The sequence below is a fragment of the Apis cerana genome, linkage group LG14 (assembly GCF_029169275.1).
Source record: "Apis cerana isolate GH-2021 linkage group LG14, AcerK_1.0, whole genome shotgun sequence".
Lineage (NCBI taxonomy): Eukaryota > Metazoa > Arthropoda > Insecta > Hymenoptera > Apidae > Apis > Apis cerana.
The window spans coordinates 7,632,735-7,654,165 of NC_083865.1; the positions used below are offsets into that span (position 1 = coordinate 7,632,735).

The following is a 21,431-nucleotide window of genomic DNA, read 5'->3' on the forward strand; positions in this document are numbered from 1 at the left end:
ATATATATATATATATATTAATTAATTTTATTATATTTTTGAAAGTAATATAGTATTTGTATTCAACTATAATAATCATACATATAGAATATATAAATTCTTGTCTTCTATTGTATTGAGAATATTGAGGCAAATTATGAAAATAAGAATTTTCAATAATAAGAAAGAAATATATTATATACAATCTTTAATATTTGAACATATTAAAAAAAATTTTAATAAAAGTTTCAAATTGCACAATATGTATTGATGATAATAACAGTGCAATACACTACAAATATCAAATGTGTTATTCATATTTAAATTATAACATCTTAAAATTGTCTCAATGCAATTGAATAAAAGAAATGCAAAATTTTAAATATTTCATTTTAATAATATTTAAACATATTTAAATATAATCTCTATTAAAAAAAAATGCATTTTATTTAAATGCAATGATTAAAATCTTAAAAAATACTCACTAAAATCCGATAAAAATATTTATAATAGATATTTAATTAGATGTCATAAACCATAAAAATATTAAATAATAACAATTATACAATTTTTTGATCAGTTTTTGTTTGCTGTCAAACTGAAATAAATAATAATTAAGAAATAGCTAAGCGCTCCATTTTTAAAGAAAGGCACATTTTTAAAATTGTCTAGAAATTTATTATTATAATATAAATATAAGTCCATTCAAAAAAGCATTCAATGAAAATACTGTTATAGTTTTTACTGACTATACAGATAATTAATAATTGCATAATATCCATCCAAGGAGTGCTCAAAATTAGTAAAAATCTAAGTATGTCTGATGGCAAACAGAATAATACAATGTAAAAATAAGAAATTTATTCTTATTTTAATGAAATGTACACGTATATAATATTTTTTGTTGTAGAATCAACATCAAACATTGACTTTTATAATATTATTCTTTTTATTACATAATTATTATATATTTACATAATTATATTATACATAATTATCACATTTATTTATTACTAAGAAAAATTATTTTATTTTATATTATTAAAAATACAAACATATTGATTTGCTAATTCCTTAAAATAAAATTTAAAAGAAAATAAATAATTTTTCTGCTAATACTTTTTTAATGGTAATAAAAAACTAAATTTATTATAAATTTTGAAAACTTCAAAAAATATTTTAAATTATTATATATAATTAATTTATGAAAAAAAAGATTGAAATATAATATTCAAATATGATTTCTCATAGAAAACGAAAAATGCATAAACGAATGAAAAATCGGTAATACGTAATTATAATAGACGTAAAAATTATAAACAAATGTTATCATGAATCATGAATATACCATTAATCAAACATGCGTACGTACAAACCAAATGTGTATTATTTTCATATATTGTAAAAACATTATATTTTTATTAGTCTAACAAATGATTCATATTTAGTTTGTGTCTAGGTAAGTTAGTATATTATAAGACTTTATTTAAATACATAGCGAAAAAAACACAATTGTACAAAGTCAAATAAGTTATAAAATTTAAATATACATTTGCAATATATATATATATCAGAACCAACAATGAAATCATAATTAATTTATAGAATTTACTTACTAAATTGCATGTAGATGAATTATAACTCTTTAAAAAAATATTTACTATTTACAATTGTTTACTATTTTCCATTTGGTATATATTTTAATTTTTAATTCCTATTAAAATGTAAAGTTGTATAAAATTATGTTTGCATATAATAATTGTATAATGTAATATATTAGCGATATTTTTAGCGATTTATTAAAAAATTTTACTTATGATGATTTTTTTTATTATCATTAATTATTTATATTTATTATCATATAAAATTCCCTTCTTCTACAAAGCGTACGTTTCTTTTTAATATTATCGTATTTCTTTATGTTTTTGTATACATTAAACATAAATGTGATAAAAAGATAATTATATTTTAATGCTTTTATCTTATTTAGTATAAGAGATTTTACAAAAAAAATGTATTAAAAAAAATCAAAATTATTAAATTAGAAATACTTTATTAATATAATATTATGTCATATTAAAATATACAGCTATTTATTTAAAAAAAAATGAAATGAATTTAACAATAATTTATACATTCTTTTTATTTCATTACATACTTATTATATATTAAAATATAACATCAATTTTATGTTTCATTGTATAAAAATTTGAAATTTTCAAAAATTTTTTATTGTAATTTTTATATAATATTTTTCTATATGTTTATTATTTTATTAAAAAAAATATGAGAATATTTAAACATAAGAACAAATCGTTTTAAATCACGCACATTATATTGTAAATAAAATTTGTCATGTATCTTTGCTCTGATTGGTTGAAAAACAATACTTTGTTTTATCTCCATTGTGCATACTTTATAAAGTGCTATTTCTTTATATGCATATTGTTTAAGCGAAAATTGTAAATTTATAAATTTTATTTAAATGAGATGAAAAGCACGAATAATTATTTAATAAATAAAATTGATTCTTTAAAATCTTTATCTTGCGAAAATACAAATTTTTATTCTAAAAAAATACAAGTTTTTAGTATGTTTTATCTACATAAGAGGGGGAAAGTAAGTGAATTCGCTTGTGCGCGACAAGGTGATGTTAAACGTTGCATATCGCGGTTTACAAATCACAAAACGTGGTCAGACAAGTTTAGACGATCGTCGTCGAAGAAAAACTGATGAAGCTGACCATACTCAACTCATATATCTAAATATGTATCAAAATCGTTGTAAAGAAGTGATAAGAAATAATGATTCATACGTGTAACCTTTAACGATAAAAACTTTAGCAATGAATAAACGCCTGTGATATACATTAAGGTTGCATTAAGAAAAATTGAATTGTGAAATGTGTAAAATCAGTGTGACCAAAGAAGTAATATAGTATAAAATTAATATGGTGTAGAAGTGAAAGTGAAGGAATGAACAAGATCGAATCGTTTGGCATTGAATCAATATCAATTATCAGCAATGAATAAAAGATAAATTTCAATAAATAAAATAAATAGACCGGATATTTTCACGCGTATCATTTTTGCTTTTATATTTCACAACATAATATGAATTATAATAATTATTTATTGATAAATTACGCTGTATTATATAAAATTTTTATTGGACTGCATATATTTTTAAAGAAATTAAATATTAATCTGAAGTATATTTAAATAATAATAGAAACTGCTTATAAGAGAAAGAAATAATTCCTTGAATTATATTGAATAATTTATATAATGTGCATAAAAAATATTTTATCTAGTGCTGAAACAATAATTTTTGCTGCATAATTTAAGAACAACATGAAACAACTGACAAAATATTAGTTATAATTAATATTTTTATTAATAAGAAGATGAAAAATTAAGAAGTAATCGGTATTAAAAGATATCATTACACGATGCGGAAATAACTCCAATGAGAACATAGCATAGAATCGGAACTCGATCAAAGTCGAGTGTCAGAAATCGATCGTTGAATTTTTGATGTCTTTCTCTTTTTCACATAGAAAAACCAAAGATTTATAATAAATAATTAATCAATAGAAAAAAAATCACCAAGAAAGATTATTGATCAATTTTTTATAATAATACTCCAGCATACAAATGCATGTTTACATGCGAGCGAACCAAAACATTAATGACCTTGAAAGAGAAATAATCACGTGACTGTCAGAAAGCATAAGGATTGGATAGTCAAGACGCATATAATGTGTATTGCGCTGTGCGCGCCCTATGTCCCGCATTCCGTGTCCGATAGATGGTAGAGGTTTAGCGGGGGAAAAGGGGCAAAAGACAGACTACGCGACGGCTACGACGACGACGGCTACGACGACGAGGACGACAAGAAAGACGAGAGAGTGTGTCGCCGTTCGCCCGTACGTCCGTTGTGTGTGTGCGCGCGCGTTGCTCGGTTGTGTTGTCCAAGATGAAGTCCGACTCTAAACCTTTGTTGACAGCTCAGGCGGAAAAGGCGAATCATTACACGTAAGTAAGCGCCCGCCGGGCCGGTCGCGTGCTACGTGAGAGAAAAGTGAGAATAAAAGTCAGAGCCAAAAAAGTGCGTGATTCAAAAAGTGGAGTGCTAAAAAGAAAATTATATAAAAATAATAATAACAATATAAAACACATAATAATATATGCCTCTATCCATGCATAAAATAAATAAATAATAAAAGAAAAAGAAAAGAAAGAGAGAACGGAAAAAGAGGGAGGGCCGCGCGAGCAGCAGCGCGGCATCGACGCGCGCGTCAAAAAACGCCACGAAATAATGTGTAGCTCTGTGGATTCGCATTCCAGATACTTGAAGGAATTTCGCGTCGAACAATGTCCCCTCTTTATACAGCGCAAATGCACACAGCACCGACCCTTCACGTGCTTCAACTGGCACTTTATGAACCAGCGGAGGCGTAGACCGGTGAGAAAGAGGGACCGCACCTTCAACTATAGCGCCGATAATTATTGCACCAAGTACGACGAGACCACCGGCATATGTCCAGATGGAGATGAGTAAGTTTATCTATTGAGTGAGTCTATATATGATTTTTTTTTCTACAGATCTCTTGTTTCTCAGAACAAAATATTACGAATGATTTCTTATGTCAAATGCATTGATTTATTGTGTCACAGTCAGCCGACGGCATTAAAACTTCATTGTATATTCAACATTTAACATTTTCTCCTAAAAAATTTTATTATACTTTTGTGTTTCCCACTCACGAATTTTAACAAAAATATATCTATTATTTTTTATTTATTGCGAATGTTATGCATTTAAAAAAATTAAAGAGATTGTTCTACTTATAAAATGTAAAGATATTTTTTCTCGAGTTTGGAAGCTGTAAATGAATGAAATATTTCAAATCCAATATCGATGTGTCTTCGAAAGATAAACAGGGTCTATCCAGTTTCTTTGTGTCGTTGACACGCGTGTGCTGTAATATAACACGCATCTGCGTGGTAATGTGTAACGACGTAACATCTCTTCGAGAATAACCTATGTAACGAAGAGGAGGCCAATTTCGACGTAACTTTCGAGGACACGCGTGCGTGTGTGTATATATTTTATATATATATATATATATATATATATATATATAAACGAGTAAACGTGATCGACATTACTGCATTTCCATGTCAGATTTGTGTACGACAGAAAAGCAGTAGACAGTGTAATCATAATTTCATTTATTCATACTATTTACATATATCTTTTAAGACAATTTATTTTTTTTTTGTTTTTATTATATATTTTATTTTTTTTTCTTTTTTTAAATAAAATATTTCGTATTTATAATTAAATTTCATTTGTATATAATATAAAAATATTGAATAAAAAATTAATATATATATATATATTTACATATTAAAACAAATATTTTTATTGAATATGTCTTTTTAAGTGAAAAAAAATTATTGCATTTTATTTTTACAAAAAATAGTATAATATTTATATAGAGTAAATATTTCAAACATTTTAGGTATTTAATATCATTTTTGATTTTGCTAATAATCTTGATAATTTTTTGTAAATATTATTTTGCTTATCTAAAAAGTGATATAAAATTGATACAAAAACAAAATTATATAATAATATATTTCTTATATATGCATATTTATACATACATTTTTTTCTTCATAATATTTATGTGTATTTATATTTTTTTATTTTTTTATCTTTCTACTTTATGAATATTTTACGTACATTTTTGATTTTAATATTTTTATTTTTATTCAATTCATTTTATTTTTACTCAATACATATTTATTTTTAGTAAAGTTTTGACAATTATTTTTAAATTTTCAATTCAATTATATTTCATAGAATACATGAATCTTCTTTGACCTAAATTCTGTATTAAAGAAAGGCATTCAAAAAATCAAATGTTATGTAGATTTTATTGATTATGACTAATTTTTTTTTAATTCAATTATTGATTATTGTTTTCAAATCGATTGATATAATGTGTTTTCAAATAATTAATTATTTAATTTAAGTTTATAAATTAAAATATTGCGAAATTTCTTATTATGAATATATGCAGCAGCTTGTAACCGCCATTACTGATAGAATATAGCTACCGTCGGCTGCTAACCTGTTGTCATCCATTGTAGATAACCACACCAAGCTAAGCAGAAATTTCTTTATGCTTTCGAATATATAGCTATAATTTCTTTCGTAACTATGTTTTATTCAAAGTTCTTTCATTTTCTTCATTACTTTTTTATTTTTATTCTATAATTATAGCATTATTTATAAAATCTATTTCATAAAATTTCTATTAAATTAATATAATATGAAGAGAATTTATTTGATATTTAATATATTTAAAAAATGAAAATGAAATAAATATATTTATGTTATATTAAGATTATTGATTCAAATTTAATTGATTATAGATATCTCTAGATAGAATATGATATAGAAATTATCAAATTTTTAAATTACTAAATTTTAGATTGCTAATTTATCTTGTTAATTTTTTGATTAATAAAAATTAATCTTTAATTTATTATTTTCAAATTGTTTCTGAAGAAGAAAAAGATACTTTTTTATTAAAATTTTTTATTAAGATACTTTTTTAATTTTTTTTTATTAACAATTTATTATCATTGTAGAACTCACATATATAAAAATAACAAAATATAAGAAATGCAAAAGTATATAATATATATAATAATATATAATATATAAGTATATATAATTATATAATAATATAATATATATATATATATATATATATGAATATGAACGTATATAAAATTTTCAAATGAATAAATAAAAATTATGAAAATTATTGATTAAAAATGATTAAAAATTCGAGTTTATTTATTTTTTGATGAAAACAAACAGAAATCTCTTATAAAATCATTAATAGCAATAGTATGGCATAAAGATTCAGTATAAAAATTTCTAGATAGCATTGAGCATCTTTCTAAATCATTTATATATACATTTAACTTTCTATGGTATCGCTAGCAAGATTAGATGAATGAAAAAGTTTCGCTATGTTTACTATTAATATACTGTTTTTTTTTTATATTAATAATTACATATATTTTACATACAATTAACATTGAAATAAATTCTAATTATTCTATTTGATTGTATTTAATGAAAAATATAAATAAAATAAAATACTTAAAAAAGGATATATAATTAAATTTATTTTGAAATAAAATATATATTCTTTTTATTCAATGCAATTTACAATTATGAACATTTTTATCTCTTAAGTATATGATTATAAGTCGTTTTTAAATTGATAATCAATTCGCGTATGAATACTTATTATTTATTATCGTATCATATTATTTATTATAAATTATTATTAATTTAAATATTTATTATAATATTCATCGATACTCAATTAACTTTTTAGTTTTATCAAATAATAACTTTGCGATAGTCGATATTTAATTAACTTTTTAGTTTCATCAAATAATAATTTTGTGATTGTTGTTACACTTTATCATATAAAATATCGGAAATAGAAATTCAAAATAATTAAATTAAAATTAAAAATCATAGATTAATTTTTTATTCCTAATTTAATGGCTTTTAATATTAATGTTAGGAAACATTATAAAACATTATCAATATAATTCTAATCTATAATAATAAATAGATAGCAATATTGAAATTTTGAAATAATTTGAAATTTGTAAAAATGTCGAAGAATTATTTTATTTATAATGTTAATATTTGGATTTCGTAATAATTCATAAATGAATATATCAACAATAAGTTTTCCCTCCAAAATATTCAATGCCTCAAGTTCCCAAACAAAGAAGCCTATCCTACTGATATTGATTTTTTCTTACGTGGCATGGTGGCAACAAAGAATTATATGTGGTAATCCTTGTTGCTGCACCGTAAAAAGTACCGAAACCATTATGGCATTTATAGCGTAAAAAATAAAACTATCAGTTTAACTATCATATTTGTTTTTTCTGATAATTATTATAAATTTTTAATTATTTATGATGTATTCTGTTTTCATTTATGTTAGATCTTAAAAAACCAATAATTTATGTAAAATCATAAATATCATATTAAATTATATTTTTTATTAGGAAAATCAGTTTCTTGTAATATGAAAACTATTCAATTTAATTTATATATATATATATATATATATATATATAATTTATTATACAATTAATATTTACATTATATTTCTTATTATTATTTTATATATCAAACTATCTTTTAATATTTCGTACTTAGTAATCCTGATTAATATATAAAATATATGTCAATCTTTTGAATTTTTATTTTATATAGAATAATTTTTTTTTATTTAAAATATTCATTCAGCATGAAATTTTATATGCTTTAATTTAAATTAAAATAATTTTTATTTTTAAGAATTTTTTTTATATTATAATTAATTATAACATAATTTATATTAATTATAATATATATTTATTATAATAATTAATTATAATAAATTATAATAATTAATTATAATAAATATTTATATATAATAACAATAAATATTTATCTATATATTCTATGAAAATTTAATTGAAATAATTTATATAATAAATAAATTTTATTGTTAAATAGGTGTCCATTCCTTCATCGCACTGCTGGTGATACAGAAAGGCGTTACCATCTACGTTATTATAAAACTTGCATGTGTGTTCATGATACAGACACACGTGGATTCTGTGTCAAGAATGGTCCTCATTGTGCCTTTGCACATGGCAATCATGATCTTCGTCCACCTGTCTATGATATTAAAGAAATACAGGCATTGGAAAATCCTGATTCTGATCCTAATTCATCATCTAATGGACCAAACATACTTGATAAAGAGCGGAATTTGATGAATGAAGATCCCAAATGGCAAGATACAAATTATGTACTAAGCAATTATAAAACAGAACCTTGCAAACGTCCACCTAGACTTTGCAGACAGGGTTATGCTTGTCCACAATATCATAATAGTAAGGATAAAAGGCGTAGTCCACGCAAATATAAATACAGGTAAGTAATAATCTTTAATTTTAAAAAAATTAAAAAATAATTTAATTTTTAATTTAAAATATTTTAGATCAACACCATGTCCTAATGTGAAACATGGAGAAGAATGGGGTGAACCAGGAAATTGTGAACAAGGAGATGCTTGTACCTATTGTCATACACGAACAGAGCAACAATTCCATCCTGAAATATACAAATCTACAAAATGTAATGACGTCCAGCAAGCTGGATATTGTCCACGCGGAGTCTTCTGTGCTTTTGCACATGTTGACCGTGAGTGTACCCTCATAAATCGTACGTAAAACACTTATTGTTACTATTATCTTAGTAAGTTTAGTAGAATATTTTTTTTTATAATTTGTTTTTGAACTTTATTTGCAATGTTTAATTTATTAATATTTCTTAACATAACAATTGATTGAAATAAAATCAATTAATGCAAAATTTTTTATTATTAATTTATTATTATTAACAAATGGATGCTTATAAATATTATCGCTTCTATATTAAAAACATTCAATATTTTATTTGCTTTTAAGAATTCTTTTTGTTTCTCTTCTTTTTCTTTGTATTTGTATTTGGTAAATGATTAAAATTAGTATTCAAAATCGCTTCTCAAAATTGATAAATTGGGACGTTGGTATGGTGTGCTGATGGAGCAGTGTTGCCAACAGAAGAAATGAGCCTGGCGAGGGACATGGCAGTACCTATAGATTGTGGCACCAATTTGGCAGATATTCTAAGTAATGCGCTTCCACCTGATAAGCGTACTCATGAAAAAGATAAACCACTTAGCGATAGTAGTGTAAGTCTATTATATATCTGAAAATAATAAATTTCTTTTTAAAAAAGATTTAATTAACATTGATAAATGTAATTATAGAATGGAAGTGGTGAAGTATCAGAATCAGCAAGTACTAGCAGTGTTGGTAGCAATAGTTCACATAGTAAGGCTCCTGGTGCTCAACTTCATAATTCAAATTCTAATAATACTGTAAACACTTCCAATCAACAAAAATTAACAAGTATACTTTATAATCCCAGTTCTCTATTGCAAGTTGTAAGTTTAATTATTTGATTATAAAATATATTTATATGTCTATATATTCAATAAAAGTTCAATAAATAATTTTAAGAATATTAAATAGGGTGAAATACGAAAACAAATGGTTGCTATAGATAGTGATCCTTTATTAACAAAAGCAGAGAAAGCTCAACAGAAACAAAGCCTATATATTGCTTATAGTTTGAATGGAACTTTAGGTAGTCATTCATTAGCAACTACTGTCTCACCACTTTCAAGTTCATTTTATCCAAATGATACTGTGGAATCTGTAGTAGGTAAGATGAAAATTTAAAAAAAAAAGAAAAAACATAATTTATTATTAATTATGATTTTATATTTTTTCTTTTTAGGAAGTGCATTAGATGAGTTACACTTAGATGATCCCCTAAATTTAGTAGAATCAATTCATAGGGATACTAATTCACCAATTAGCAATTCAATATCGGCAGGCCTAGCAAGTTCCGGACTATTAGGAAGCTCTGCACCAGTTAATATTCCTGGAATGAATGAACGTTCCGTTCTTACAAATTTTTCGCCATCTACATCCAGTCCACTTCAACATCTACATTCAACTGGTTTTCTTACTGGATCCAGATTTTCTCATCAGGATTCAATGGAATCGGTAAACAAAAATACTTTTTTTTTAAATTGGAGAAAAATGTTTTGTATCATTTAATATTTTATTTTATTTGGTTGATTTCAGACAATACCATTTATGAATCAAGTATCAGATCCATTTAGCAATCATATTTCACAACTTAGCAGTTCAGCTTCTAAACTTAGCGGATTTAATAGTAGCTTATTTGATTTTACAAATCAAGGAATGTCTCCATCTCGTACTCAACCTCTCCCAGCATCTCCATTGGTTAATGCATTTTCCATTAGTCCAAGTAATACAGGATCTTTATCTGAGGTTAGAATTCTCCTAATTTTTCATTATTATTATTTATAAATAAAAAAGAATGTTTATAAATAAAGTTAATTGATTTATATTAACTGACTTTAGGTACAAAGGCTTAGAGAAGAATTGACATCAAGTCGTGCCCAATTAGCAACATGGGATGAACGTATTAATCAAGCAAGAGCTGCTTGTGCTGCTTGGCAATTGGAAAGTGAGGAAGCTAAAAGAAAAGCAAGTATCGCTGAACAGCAAAGAGATGAGGTAAATTTTTATTTGTTTATTTTTTTATTAAATAATCTTATTAATATAATTAATTATTATAACTTTTTTTCTTTGAAATATTTTTTTTTCAAATTTACTTGAAATTATAAAAAAAAATTTCACAGGCCTTGTTGCAAGTAAAAGCATTAAGGGTAGAAAATGAAGCATCTAGTGGTGGACCATACCTTCATACATTGAGAAGAACAAGTGAGCTCAGATCATTATCGATAGCCGCATTAAAATCAATTCAATCACAGCTCCGTTCGGATCTTGAAGAAGTAGAAAAGGTAAAACAAAGTTGTCATGCCGGTTTGAACAGCTGGTATATCAAGCGATTCTCGAATAATTATTAGTTTATCGGAAGAGGATGTGAAAGAATTAGATTCTACAGCAATCTCATCTTCATCAAATTGAATTTTCTTCTATTATTAAATAAATGTTTCAATTGGCAATCAAGATATTTTGTAAAATCTAATATTTGCGACTGTTTGATTAATGGAAACACTATAGGTAGCTCAGTCGTTGCCGTTCCAGGTGCTGTACAGAGAAACGGCAACAAAGTGCATGGTTTGTGAAGAACAAAATCGCACTGTTACCCTCTCACCGTGTAATCACTACGTGGTCTGCTCGACGTGCGCTCCAAATCAACGAGAGTGCCCGTACTGCCAGACTCCGGTTGTTTCTACAAGTTAGGTCCGAATATTTTGTTAGAATGCCCGTTGTTATAATCTCTACTCTTTCTCAGTAACCAGGACAAATATTCTCAGAATTGTAATGTGAGTAGTACTAGAATTTCCACAAGAATTTTTGGTACTTTAAATGCGATAATATATAAAATAAATAATTACAAGAATTGTAATAAATAATTACAAGATTTGTACGATCGCAATAGAAAAAAGAAACAAGAGAAAATACAAATTTATTCAAATATATAATTTGATTATCGCCAAAGTAAATATGGATGTGATAAGACTTCGTGTGCATAGTCTTTATTGTCATACATTTTTGTGTCAACAGTCATGCTACTATATAACTGTTTATAAAGATTCAAATATCACATCCTTTATATTAAGAACATGTATTAATGATCTTGAAATGAGAATTATTTATTAATACAAAATACATCTATTAGCAGGGTGCTAGCTAATAAATAGTTAGCATTTAATAACATATATACAGTTATACAAATATAAAATTGAAGAAGAAAAAAACAATATAATCATAAATGATGGACAAAGTTTTGGGACCTCTAAAGTATATATTTGTTTAAAAATTATAATACCATAATTAAACGCAACAAAAGATTAATGTTCCACGACATAATAATTGTGGGATAATTTTCCTCAATTGTTGAGCTGTTAAACGTATGTCACGAATGATGATATATTTCTATTGTATTTAAAAATATATATTTAAATAGGACTTTTTAATTGATTCGTACTGATGGTAACAATAAAAGTATTAACAAATTTTATATCTTTGGTTGAAAAATAGTATTGATAATACATATATTATATAAGGAATATATATGATTTCTAAATTTTTATACAAAATAAAAAAATTGCTCATATTTATACGAGATATCAATTTAAATTTTTAAAAGAAATGTAAGATAAAATAATACATTTAATAATTTTTAATTATTAAAAAAAATATATGTATTATTTCAATCTTACAATGTTCTTATCGTTATTCTCTTTTGTTTTTCTTATATACATATATACATATATATATATATATATAATATATATATATAATATATATAATATATACATATATATATATATGCATGTATATATGTATGTATGCATGTATGCATGCATGTATGTATGTATGTATGTATGTATGTATGTATGTATGATGTACGTATGTATGTATGTATGTATGATGTACGTATGTATGTATGATGTACGTATGTATATATGTATGTATATGTATGTGTGTGTGTATATATATATATATATATTTTTTTTTTTTTTGCTTTGCACTTTTTATAATTCCTATAAAACATACTCAAATTATAATTCATAAAATGTTTTTATACTTTGGATACATCGAAAAACATGATATAATCGATAGTTAAAATTTTTATATAAATGCTTTTTTTTTTTTTCTTTTTTTCATTTATTCTTGATAGATAATATAATAATTAGTATATGATCTTGTATATGTTTCACAATACTTCTTTCTGTATATGGTAATACGTTATATTTTAAACTTTAAGTATGCTTAATATATAAATAAATATGTATGTGTATATGGATACAGTATATACTTACTATTGAAATTAAATAGTGTGTGATAGCAAAATGTAATTTTACAAGAGTACGTTACTAAATTAATTAAACTCAATTTTTGTGTTGTAAGTTTTTACATTTTTAGGTGTAAGAATATTATGAATATTTAGGATTTTTCAATTTAATCAAAAGAGGAGAGAGTAACTTATATTTACGATACCAGCGATAAATGTGGCATACGTGTTACAGCTCGATATGATGACATGCAACTAAATAAGCATGTTAGCAATTAGCTTTTTTCAATGAAACGCATAGATGCAGCGTTTTGTATACCGGCTCTATAAAATATTTTCATTTTAAATATGTAGCTGGTAATTATTACTCTAAAATGACTATATTGTTCATGATATAAAAAAAGAAAAAAGGTAAAATATTGCCTAAAATATAATAAATGACTAGAATAGATAGGACAACATTATCAAATTTTTTCCTCATAGACATAAAATGTTACAATAATCAATTTTAAAGACTCTATTATTTAATATTTACAATATAATTAAAATTATTTTAAATGTATAATACCCTGCACAAATTAATACTTTCTCAAAGAATATGTATATTTTTTATGGACCAGTAAAGTTCTTTCGTATAAGTCATGAATAAATAACATATATATTTCCAAATAAAAATGCAATGTAAAGAAAAAAAATACATACACATCTTTAATTAAAGTTTAAAAGTAAAAAGAAAGCGTATTATAATAAACTTTACTTAATTATTTAATTATTTAATAATTCAATAAAGCTGATTGTTGTTTCTTTTTTCTTAGATTACCTTCATAGTTTAGTATCAAAAAGTGAGGCCAAAAAAAGAAATAAAGTTTTTATTAGGTCCGTTTTTATTACAGATTATTAATATTAAAGTATAATAGATGTTATTAAAAAAAAGAAAGAAAAATACAATTTTGTGTATCATGGTATAAATGATCTATTAAAAACTTAATAAAATATAAATTTAATAAAATCAATGTGTGAAAAGTGAAAATAATATTGTTTCAAATATCAATTATATATTATATTCCATCAAATGCAATGAATAAATATTTCAATTTCTTCTAAGATCGTATATACCATGATATAAAAGTACTATTTAGAATTTAATCAATTTAGCACTTAATAATGCATTTTTCAATTGTTTTTTGCATTCTTTATAAGTACGATTACAGCAAATAACAAAAAAAAAAGTATTTATATCCGCAATTTTTGAATATATTTTAAATATAATTACAAATATATATTTTAAAATATTATTCTTAAATGCGATTTTTTTTAACTCAATATTATAAACATTATTATTGTTATTTTTGCTTATAAAAAATATATATGAAATTTTTCTCATTACCATCATATAGAAATAGTAGGAGATTAATTAACTAAAATGCTTCTTTATTATTAAAAAATGTACTTATAAAGAATGCTAATTTCTTCGACTTTTTGTAATCATAATGTTTTCTCTATTCGATTATAATTAAATATGATAATAAATATGATAATAGTCATTAAAGATTCATTTAAAATCAAATAAAAATTTATTTATGAAAGAAATAGCAATAATTTAACTGAAATCATATATAGAGTAATAAGTTTTTTTTATTTTATTCTTCTTTCTTCTTTTCTTTTTTTCTTTTTCTTTTTCTTTATATAATGAGATACATTATGATTACACTAAGTCTTATAAAATTTTAGGAAAAATATTCCTAAATGATATAATATTGAATATTATAAATAATTACAACATATACTATTTTACTTATAACAATAACACAAAATATTAATTACTAAGAACATAAATTATTGTGAAAGCAACAAATTTAGCTACAAAATAGGATAATAGGAGAATAACAAAATAAATTAGCTAATACTGTGTACTAAAAAAAAACATACAGTTGAATATTTATATAGGACTGCCTCAATTGTTGGTTTTAATGATTTTTTTTCAATGTAATTAATATTTTTAGTATATAATGAATCTTTATATAAATTTAAATATTAGAATTTGTTTTTATATATTCGTAAATTTGTTTTATTTATAATAAGCTTATCTTTATTTTAATTTAAATTATATGTTTATATATTAAATTTTCTGAATATCAAATATATTTAAATAAATTTTTAAAAAACTAATATTAATTATTAAAATAATATTAATATAATCAATTAGATTTCATGTAATTGCACAAAAAACCAACAATAAGGCAGGTAAAATTGAACAATATATTTTTGACAAGTTATAATAATACAAATACAAAGCGTTACATGCTCTGTTTTGTGCGAATGATTCTCCTCTTATGTTAAACATTATTAGAGCCTGAAGAGACATATTGCGATCGTTCATTTATGCACTAGTTGAACGTTACAGAGATTGCCTGTTGTTTAGTTTTCTTTTTAAAGGAAATATTCATGATCAAAGAAAGGGCAGATGATAGTTTCCTAATATTGAGGAAGAATTATCTGCACATTCCAGATGGCAAAACATATACATAATCATTAGATTACTGTACAATAATAAAATTACGTAAAATAGTAATATGTAATACAAAAAAAAAAAAAGAAAAAAAAGAAAAAAAACAAATTTGCTGAATATTTATATTACAATTTATAACTAAAGATACTTGCTATAAACCTGTATCACCTTTAATCACTTGTAGTTTTGATATATGACTAATGCATTTGTTATTTAGATAGTAGTAATATGAATTCCGATAAACCAAGAGTACACTGAATAAACTAAAATTGATTTTTATTAATTGTAGAATGTGTTCTTGTTTGCAATGACTGCTCAATATTCTGAAACAAAATAGTAGATGTCTTTTTGCCTTTTTAATTATTATTTTCTACTATTTATCGATTTACTTCTTATTCTTCTTCTATCAACTACTTTTTAAATTTTTCATATTGTTTCTTTTTCTTTATTCTGCAAACGTGGACACATTGTTGATAATCCAATTTTATAGTGTCTCGTGTTATTGCGATTATTATGTAAACGTATACTCTTTAAAATATTTATATTATTATCAGTTTAACAATATTGCAAAACTGCTTAGATTATAAATTCGTGTGTATTTTAATTATGCAGATTTTAAATTGGCAATTTTTTCTTAATTAAATAATAGAATTCTTTTTCATTTTCGTGATAATAATACACACATTCTCGATCAGACTGAAATTAATATAAAATGTGTAATGCATAAATAAATAAATAAAAAAGTCAAGTTCTATGGTACTGATATCTAAGCATTTTTGTATTAAATACGAGGTAGCAAATGGCTGTACAACTGTGATGTAATAACAATTTGATTGTAATAACAATTTTTCTTAGATCTTGTCATTCGGTATGTCGATATTTATGAAGATATAAATATTTTGCATACAAAAGCAAAAAAAAAGAGAAGGCTGTAAAGTTTTAATTATGCGATCATTGATAAGTCTTTGATATGCATTTCATCATTTATAAAGGATATTGATGACTAAGAAGAACACGTTCGAACATAAAATATAGCAAGCCCATAAAACTTTTGAAATCATTCTAATTAAAGTAATGTTGTAATTTTTAATTTTGTAAGTATCATAAAAAATCTTTCAATAACAAAGTCATTTTATTCGCATTATTTTGACATGTCTTTTTTATCTATTTACATTTTTAAATTATGCATTTGAATATTCTTTGTTATTAATTACTGTGATGTTTTGATTCTTGCTATAAATTATATAATTAATGCAAATGAAAAAAAATATTACTCTAATTAGATATTTTTTAATATCTAGATTAAATAGATAAATTATTTTTTTACTCATTCTATTGAACAATATGTATCAGTCATTTGCACCCTCATATTTTAATGTATAATGCCTTGTGTCAAAATAATGTTAACAAAATTGTGTTACATGTTCTTACTATTTTTAAAAAAAAAAAGTTTTGGTATCTATTATTCAATAATCAATGATTTGTTTCATTTATTCAATTATTAACTAATTCAATTATTAACAGGAAAAAAAACTAGACATGAATAAATAAATAAAAATAGAAAAATAATTAATAAAGTGCACATGATACAATCTATAATCAGTGCCATTTTCAACATGTTTATGAAAGTAATAAAAGTTATGTTCAGCGAAAGATGAATGTGATCTGTTAACATTTCTAATTTCTGTGGATTAATTCTGCATTTCTGATGTGACGGAGGTTGAAACATGTAATTTATGTTTTTATGTTAATCTTGTTAGAGTTTCAACATCCAAACCTCATTGTTAACATAACAAAGGGAAAACTGATATTCATAGTAATTAATAATTATATCTTAAAATTAATTTATATTTATAAAAGTGTATTTAATCTGTTAATTTAATATGTAATAATAATGTTAATGGCAAATTAAAATAATTAAATTACAATGTCATTCTAAACTTTAAAAAATTAAGAAAAAATGAAATATAACAGATTTATCTTTTAGATTTGAAATATTAAATTGATGAAATTTTTTCTAATTTGCAATTATCATTATTCAATAAAATGTACTTTAATACTTTTTATGTTGAAATTACTATGATAATTAGGTTTTTACCAAATTATGTAAAACTTAATTCAAAAGTTTCATAGTTAATTCCAATTCCGGCTCTTAGGTATGCAGGATTATGTAAAAATATATCCGTTAAAAATATTTTGATATTTTTGCAATATTAACACCGTCTTCCGGTACAGTAATATTTGCATATAGCCTGAAGCGCAGTAACAATTTGAAACATTATGAAAAGAAAAAATATTTATTATTAAGCTTATAATGTATAGACGTTGTTCTCTTATAGTGCAAAGAAACAAATTTAAAAACATTTGACATAGATAAAAAAAATATATTCGTGCTATGAAGCATGTATATTGCGATAATAAATATTTTACTGAAACTGTTGTACGAACGAAAAAATATTTTCTAAAACAAGAATATCTAATTCTTTTTTGAAATATAAAACTGGAAAACAACAAAAAATAATATAGCTTTTAAATATATATATATATATATATGTATATATATATATGCAGAGAAGGGAAGAGAGAGAAAAGAAAAAAAATGTCGCTCGTACAACACATTTTTTAAAGGGTGACCATATTAAAGTGCTTAAAATTGAAACACAATGTAAGAAGTTTATTGTAATTATTAAATTTTTATTCCATAATTATAAGAATAAGATGAATACAAATGATTATATTTATAATATATAAAAATATTAAAAGTTAAAAAATAGAATTTGTAACAGAATTCTTAACTGTGTTTTAATTATATTGTTGTTTGATAATCATGGAAATTTATTTCTATATAAAGATACAATATATTATATTGTAAACTTATTTAAATGTTAATCATTAAAGAATGTTAGATTAAGATCTATGTAATTTAAGATTTTCTGTACAATTTTCTACAAGTTGATTTTTTTTATATTTTTTAAAAATTATTTTGAATCATATAGATGTAAAATTGTGAAACAATGCCTTTAGAAAATAATCATTGATAATAATGGTCACCCTAATAAAATAAAAAAATAATAGATATAATTGAAACAATATTTGCAAGATAATAACAATAGAGTACATAAAATATTTAAAATTGTTCTGGTTGTGGTTCTGTGTGTGCATTTTTATACAGTGATCGTAATTGTGTATAGATTAAACTCATATCATTGCTAATTTTTTTATAAATTTGAAATTTATACATATTAAAGTTAACTTAATCAAGATGTTAATTAACTTATACAAGAATTTGCAATGTTTTGCAGAGGCGGGCAGAAAACTAGGAAAAATAAGAAATAATTCAAATGATGTTTTTAAATAGATAAATATTTAGCTCAATATTTAAGATGTGTAAATGTCTAATGAATGAAAAAAATTCATATTATTTAAAATTTTTTAAACTTATTCATAATTATAATAGACTCATATTAACATTAACATTTTCATCCCTTTTTTAAATTACAATTAATACATTTAATACATTTTTAAAAAAACATTTTATTTTACTTGAAAATATTATTTTTGTAAATATAAAATAAAAATATCTAAAATTTTATTAGATAACTTACATAAATATGTATATAAAATTTCTATATATAACACTATAATATTCATTTAACTTTGAATATTTATTTTAATAGAATATAATATAAAGAAAAATATTTAATAATAATAAATTTTTAATATAATAAATAATAAAAATAAAAAATCAATTAGTGCCCGTTTCTGTAGAATACCTTACAAATAAAATAAAAATATTGCAATATCTCAATTGCATCAAATCAACATTAGTCAAAGGTGCTGCCAGTAAATAAAAAACAAACACATACATATTTGATTAATTGAACTATGAGAACAACCAGAAAACTATAATTTTAAGATAATGATTATATAATATTATTATCGTATACATATAAAGGATTTCATACAAGAAAATGTTAAGATAGCATTTCGTATATTATTACTCAATTTTTATAAATGAACTTTTTCATTCGCGTGCATATGCGATTTGAGAAATGAAACATTAATTATAGAAATTCGTGATTTAATATATAAATTTAATATAAAGATCTAAAATTTGGTTTTTATTATAATATTAATTTTCAATTATTTTATATTTAAACTGATTTAACATTGTTATTAAAATTAACTGTAAATATTTGTCATTAATGTGAAATTTAAATGAAAAAACAAATATTCAACACTTAATCGTGATTGATTTAAATGATAAAAATATTATATCATATTATAGTTAATATTTAATATTTAATTATCAATTACAAAAAAAAGTATTTGGTGTTATAGATCTTATATGTCATTTAGAATATCAAGCAGTACCTTGTAGTTGAAAAACAAAGTATTTATTATGCATTAAAATTGATTTTTTTATTATACATTAAAATTGCATTTTTATGCAACAATTAATATAAAATATAAAATTAATAGATTGTTTATTTTCTTCTTTACTTTTTTGCAATTGCAAAACAAATAAAATAAGTTTTGTATGTAATTTTGATGTGTGTTCTCTGTTATTAATATTTTTGTAAAAAAATGCTACTTAAAATATTTTCAAGTAATTTTCTTTACGTTTATTACATAAAATCCAAGCTTAAAATTATTTAGACATCATGTAACCTTTTGTATATGATATATAATCAATTTTTTAAATTTGAGTTAAATTTGAGTTTAAGTAAATTATATAGTAAAATATTTTATTTATTTAAAAGAGAACAAAAATATTGAATAAATCAAGCTTTGTTATTTTATTTATAATATTATGTATAATAGACATAGTTTTTTACATTCCATTTGAATTTTTATAAAGTACAAAAGTAATATGGGCTTGCATTTTTGATGTTCATGTCCTGCTAAACTGATATAATTATTCAGAAATCAATAATAGTATCTATAACTAGTATCTGCATGATGCTCGAAAAATTTCATATCTGATCGCATACCGAAAGAAAGATTAAAATGTAATAAAATGCAGTAAGAGGTTTTCGTTGTCATTAACGAGTGTAGACAAATTCTAATGAATGTCAGTACAAATTGAATAATAAAGAAAAAAAAGCATCATTTATGTGCAAGTGACAAAAAAAAGTTAATATTGATGACACGTATTTTTGGCAATACAATTTTAAATAACATATTTAAATTAATATAGCTGTAATTAGAATGTTAGTAAATAAATTTTGTTTTAATATTTTCTTGATGACTGAAAGTTTATACATATATATGTATATATATATATATATATATATATATATATATATATATGAATAACATTAATTTTGATGAAAATATAAAGATAATAACTATCTCATGGCGTAATTTGTAGATCGAATGTTTATTATTGCTTCTTATGCTATTATTAGGTAGTGAACTA

General features: G+C 22.8%; 1 protein-coding gene across 8 annotated transcripts; it reads left to right on the top strand.

Moving 5' to 3' along the window:
• The first annotated feature begins 2,646 nt into the window (after nucleotides 1-2,646).
• On the top strand, nucleotides 2,647-21,252 carry LOC108000688 (RING finger protein unkempt homolog). 8 transcript variants are annotated; one of them, XM_017061196.2, is made up of 12 exons: nucleotides 2,647-4,016; nucleotides 4,329-4,538; nucleotides 8,602-9,024; nucleotides 9,092-9,315; nucleotides 9,684-9,826; nucleotides 9,905-10,081; nucleotides 10,170-10,362; nucleotides 10,438-10,709; nucleotides 10,791-11,000; nucleotides 11,094-11,249; nucleotides 11,375-11,536; nucleotides 11,760-21,252. In XM_017061196.2, the coding sequence occupies exons 1-12, from the start codon at nucleotides 3,958-3,960 to the stop codon at nucleotides 11,940-11,942; spliced, it is 2,412 nt and encodes an 803-aa protein (XP_016916685.2). In that variant the 5' UTR covers nucleotides 2,647-3,957; the 3' UTR covers nucleotides 11,943-21,252. The 8 variants fall into 8 exon arrangements, with proteins under 8 accessions (XP_016916685.2, XP_016916688.2, XP_016916686.2 ...); XM_017061199.2 differs by having other exon boundaries at nucleotides 11,784-21,252; XM_017061197.2 differs by having other exon boundaries at nucleotides 9,696-9,826.
• Nucleotides 21,253-21,431: the final 179 nt, after the last annotated feature.

Bases quoted from the DNA above. Each gene is read 5' to 3' on its own strand.
- LOC108000688 (XM_017061196.2), top strand. From the start codon at position 3,958: ATGAAGTCCGACTCTAAACCTTTGTTGACAGCTCAGGCGGAAAAGGCG. The intron at 9,025-9,091 runs GTAAGTAATAAT...AAAATATTTTAG, and splicing joins CCACGCAAATATAAATACAG to ATCAACACCATGTCCTAATG. The intron at 9,827-9,904 runs GTAAGTCTATTA...ATGTAATTATAG, and splicing joins AACCACTTAGCGATAGTAGT to AATGGAAGTGGTGAAGTATC.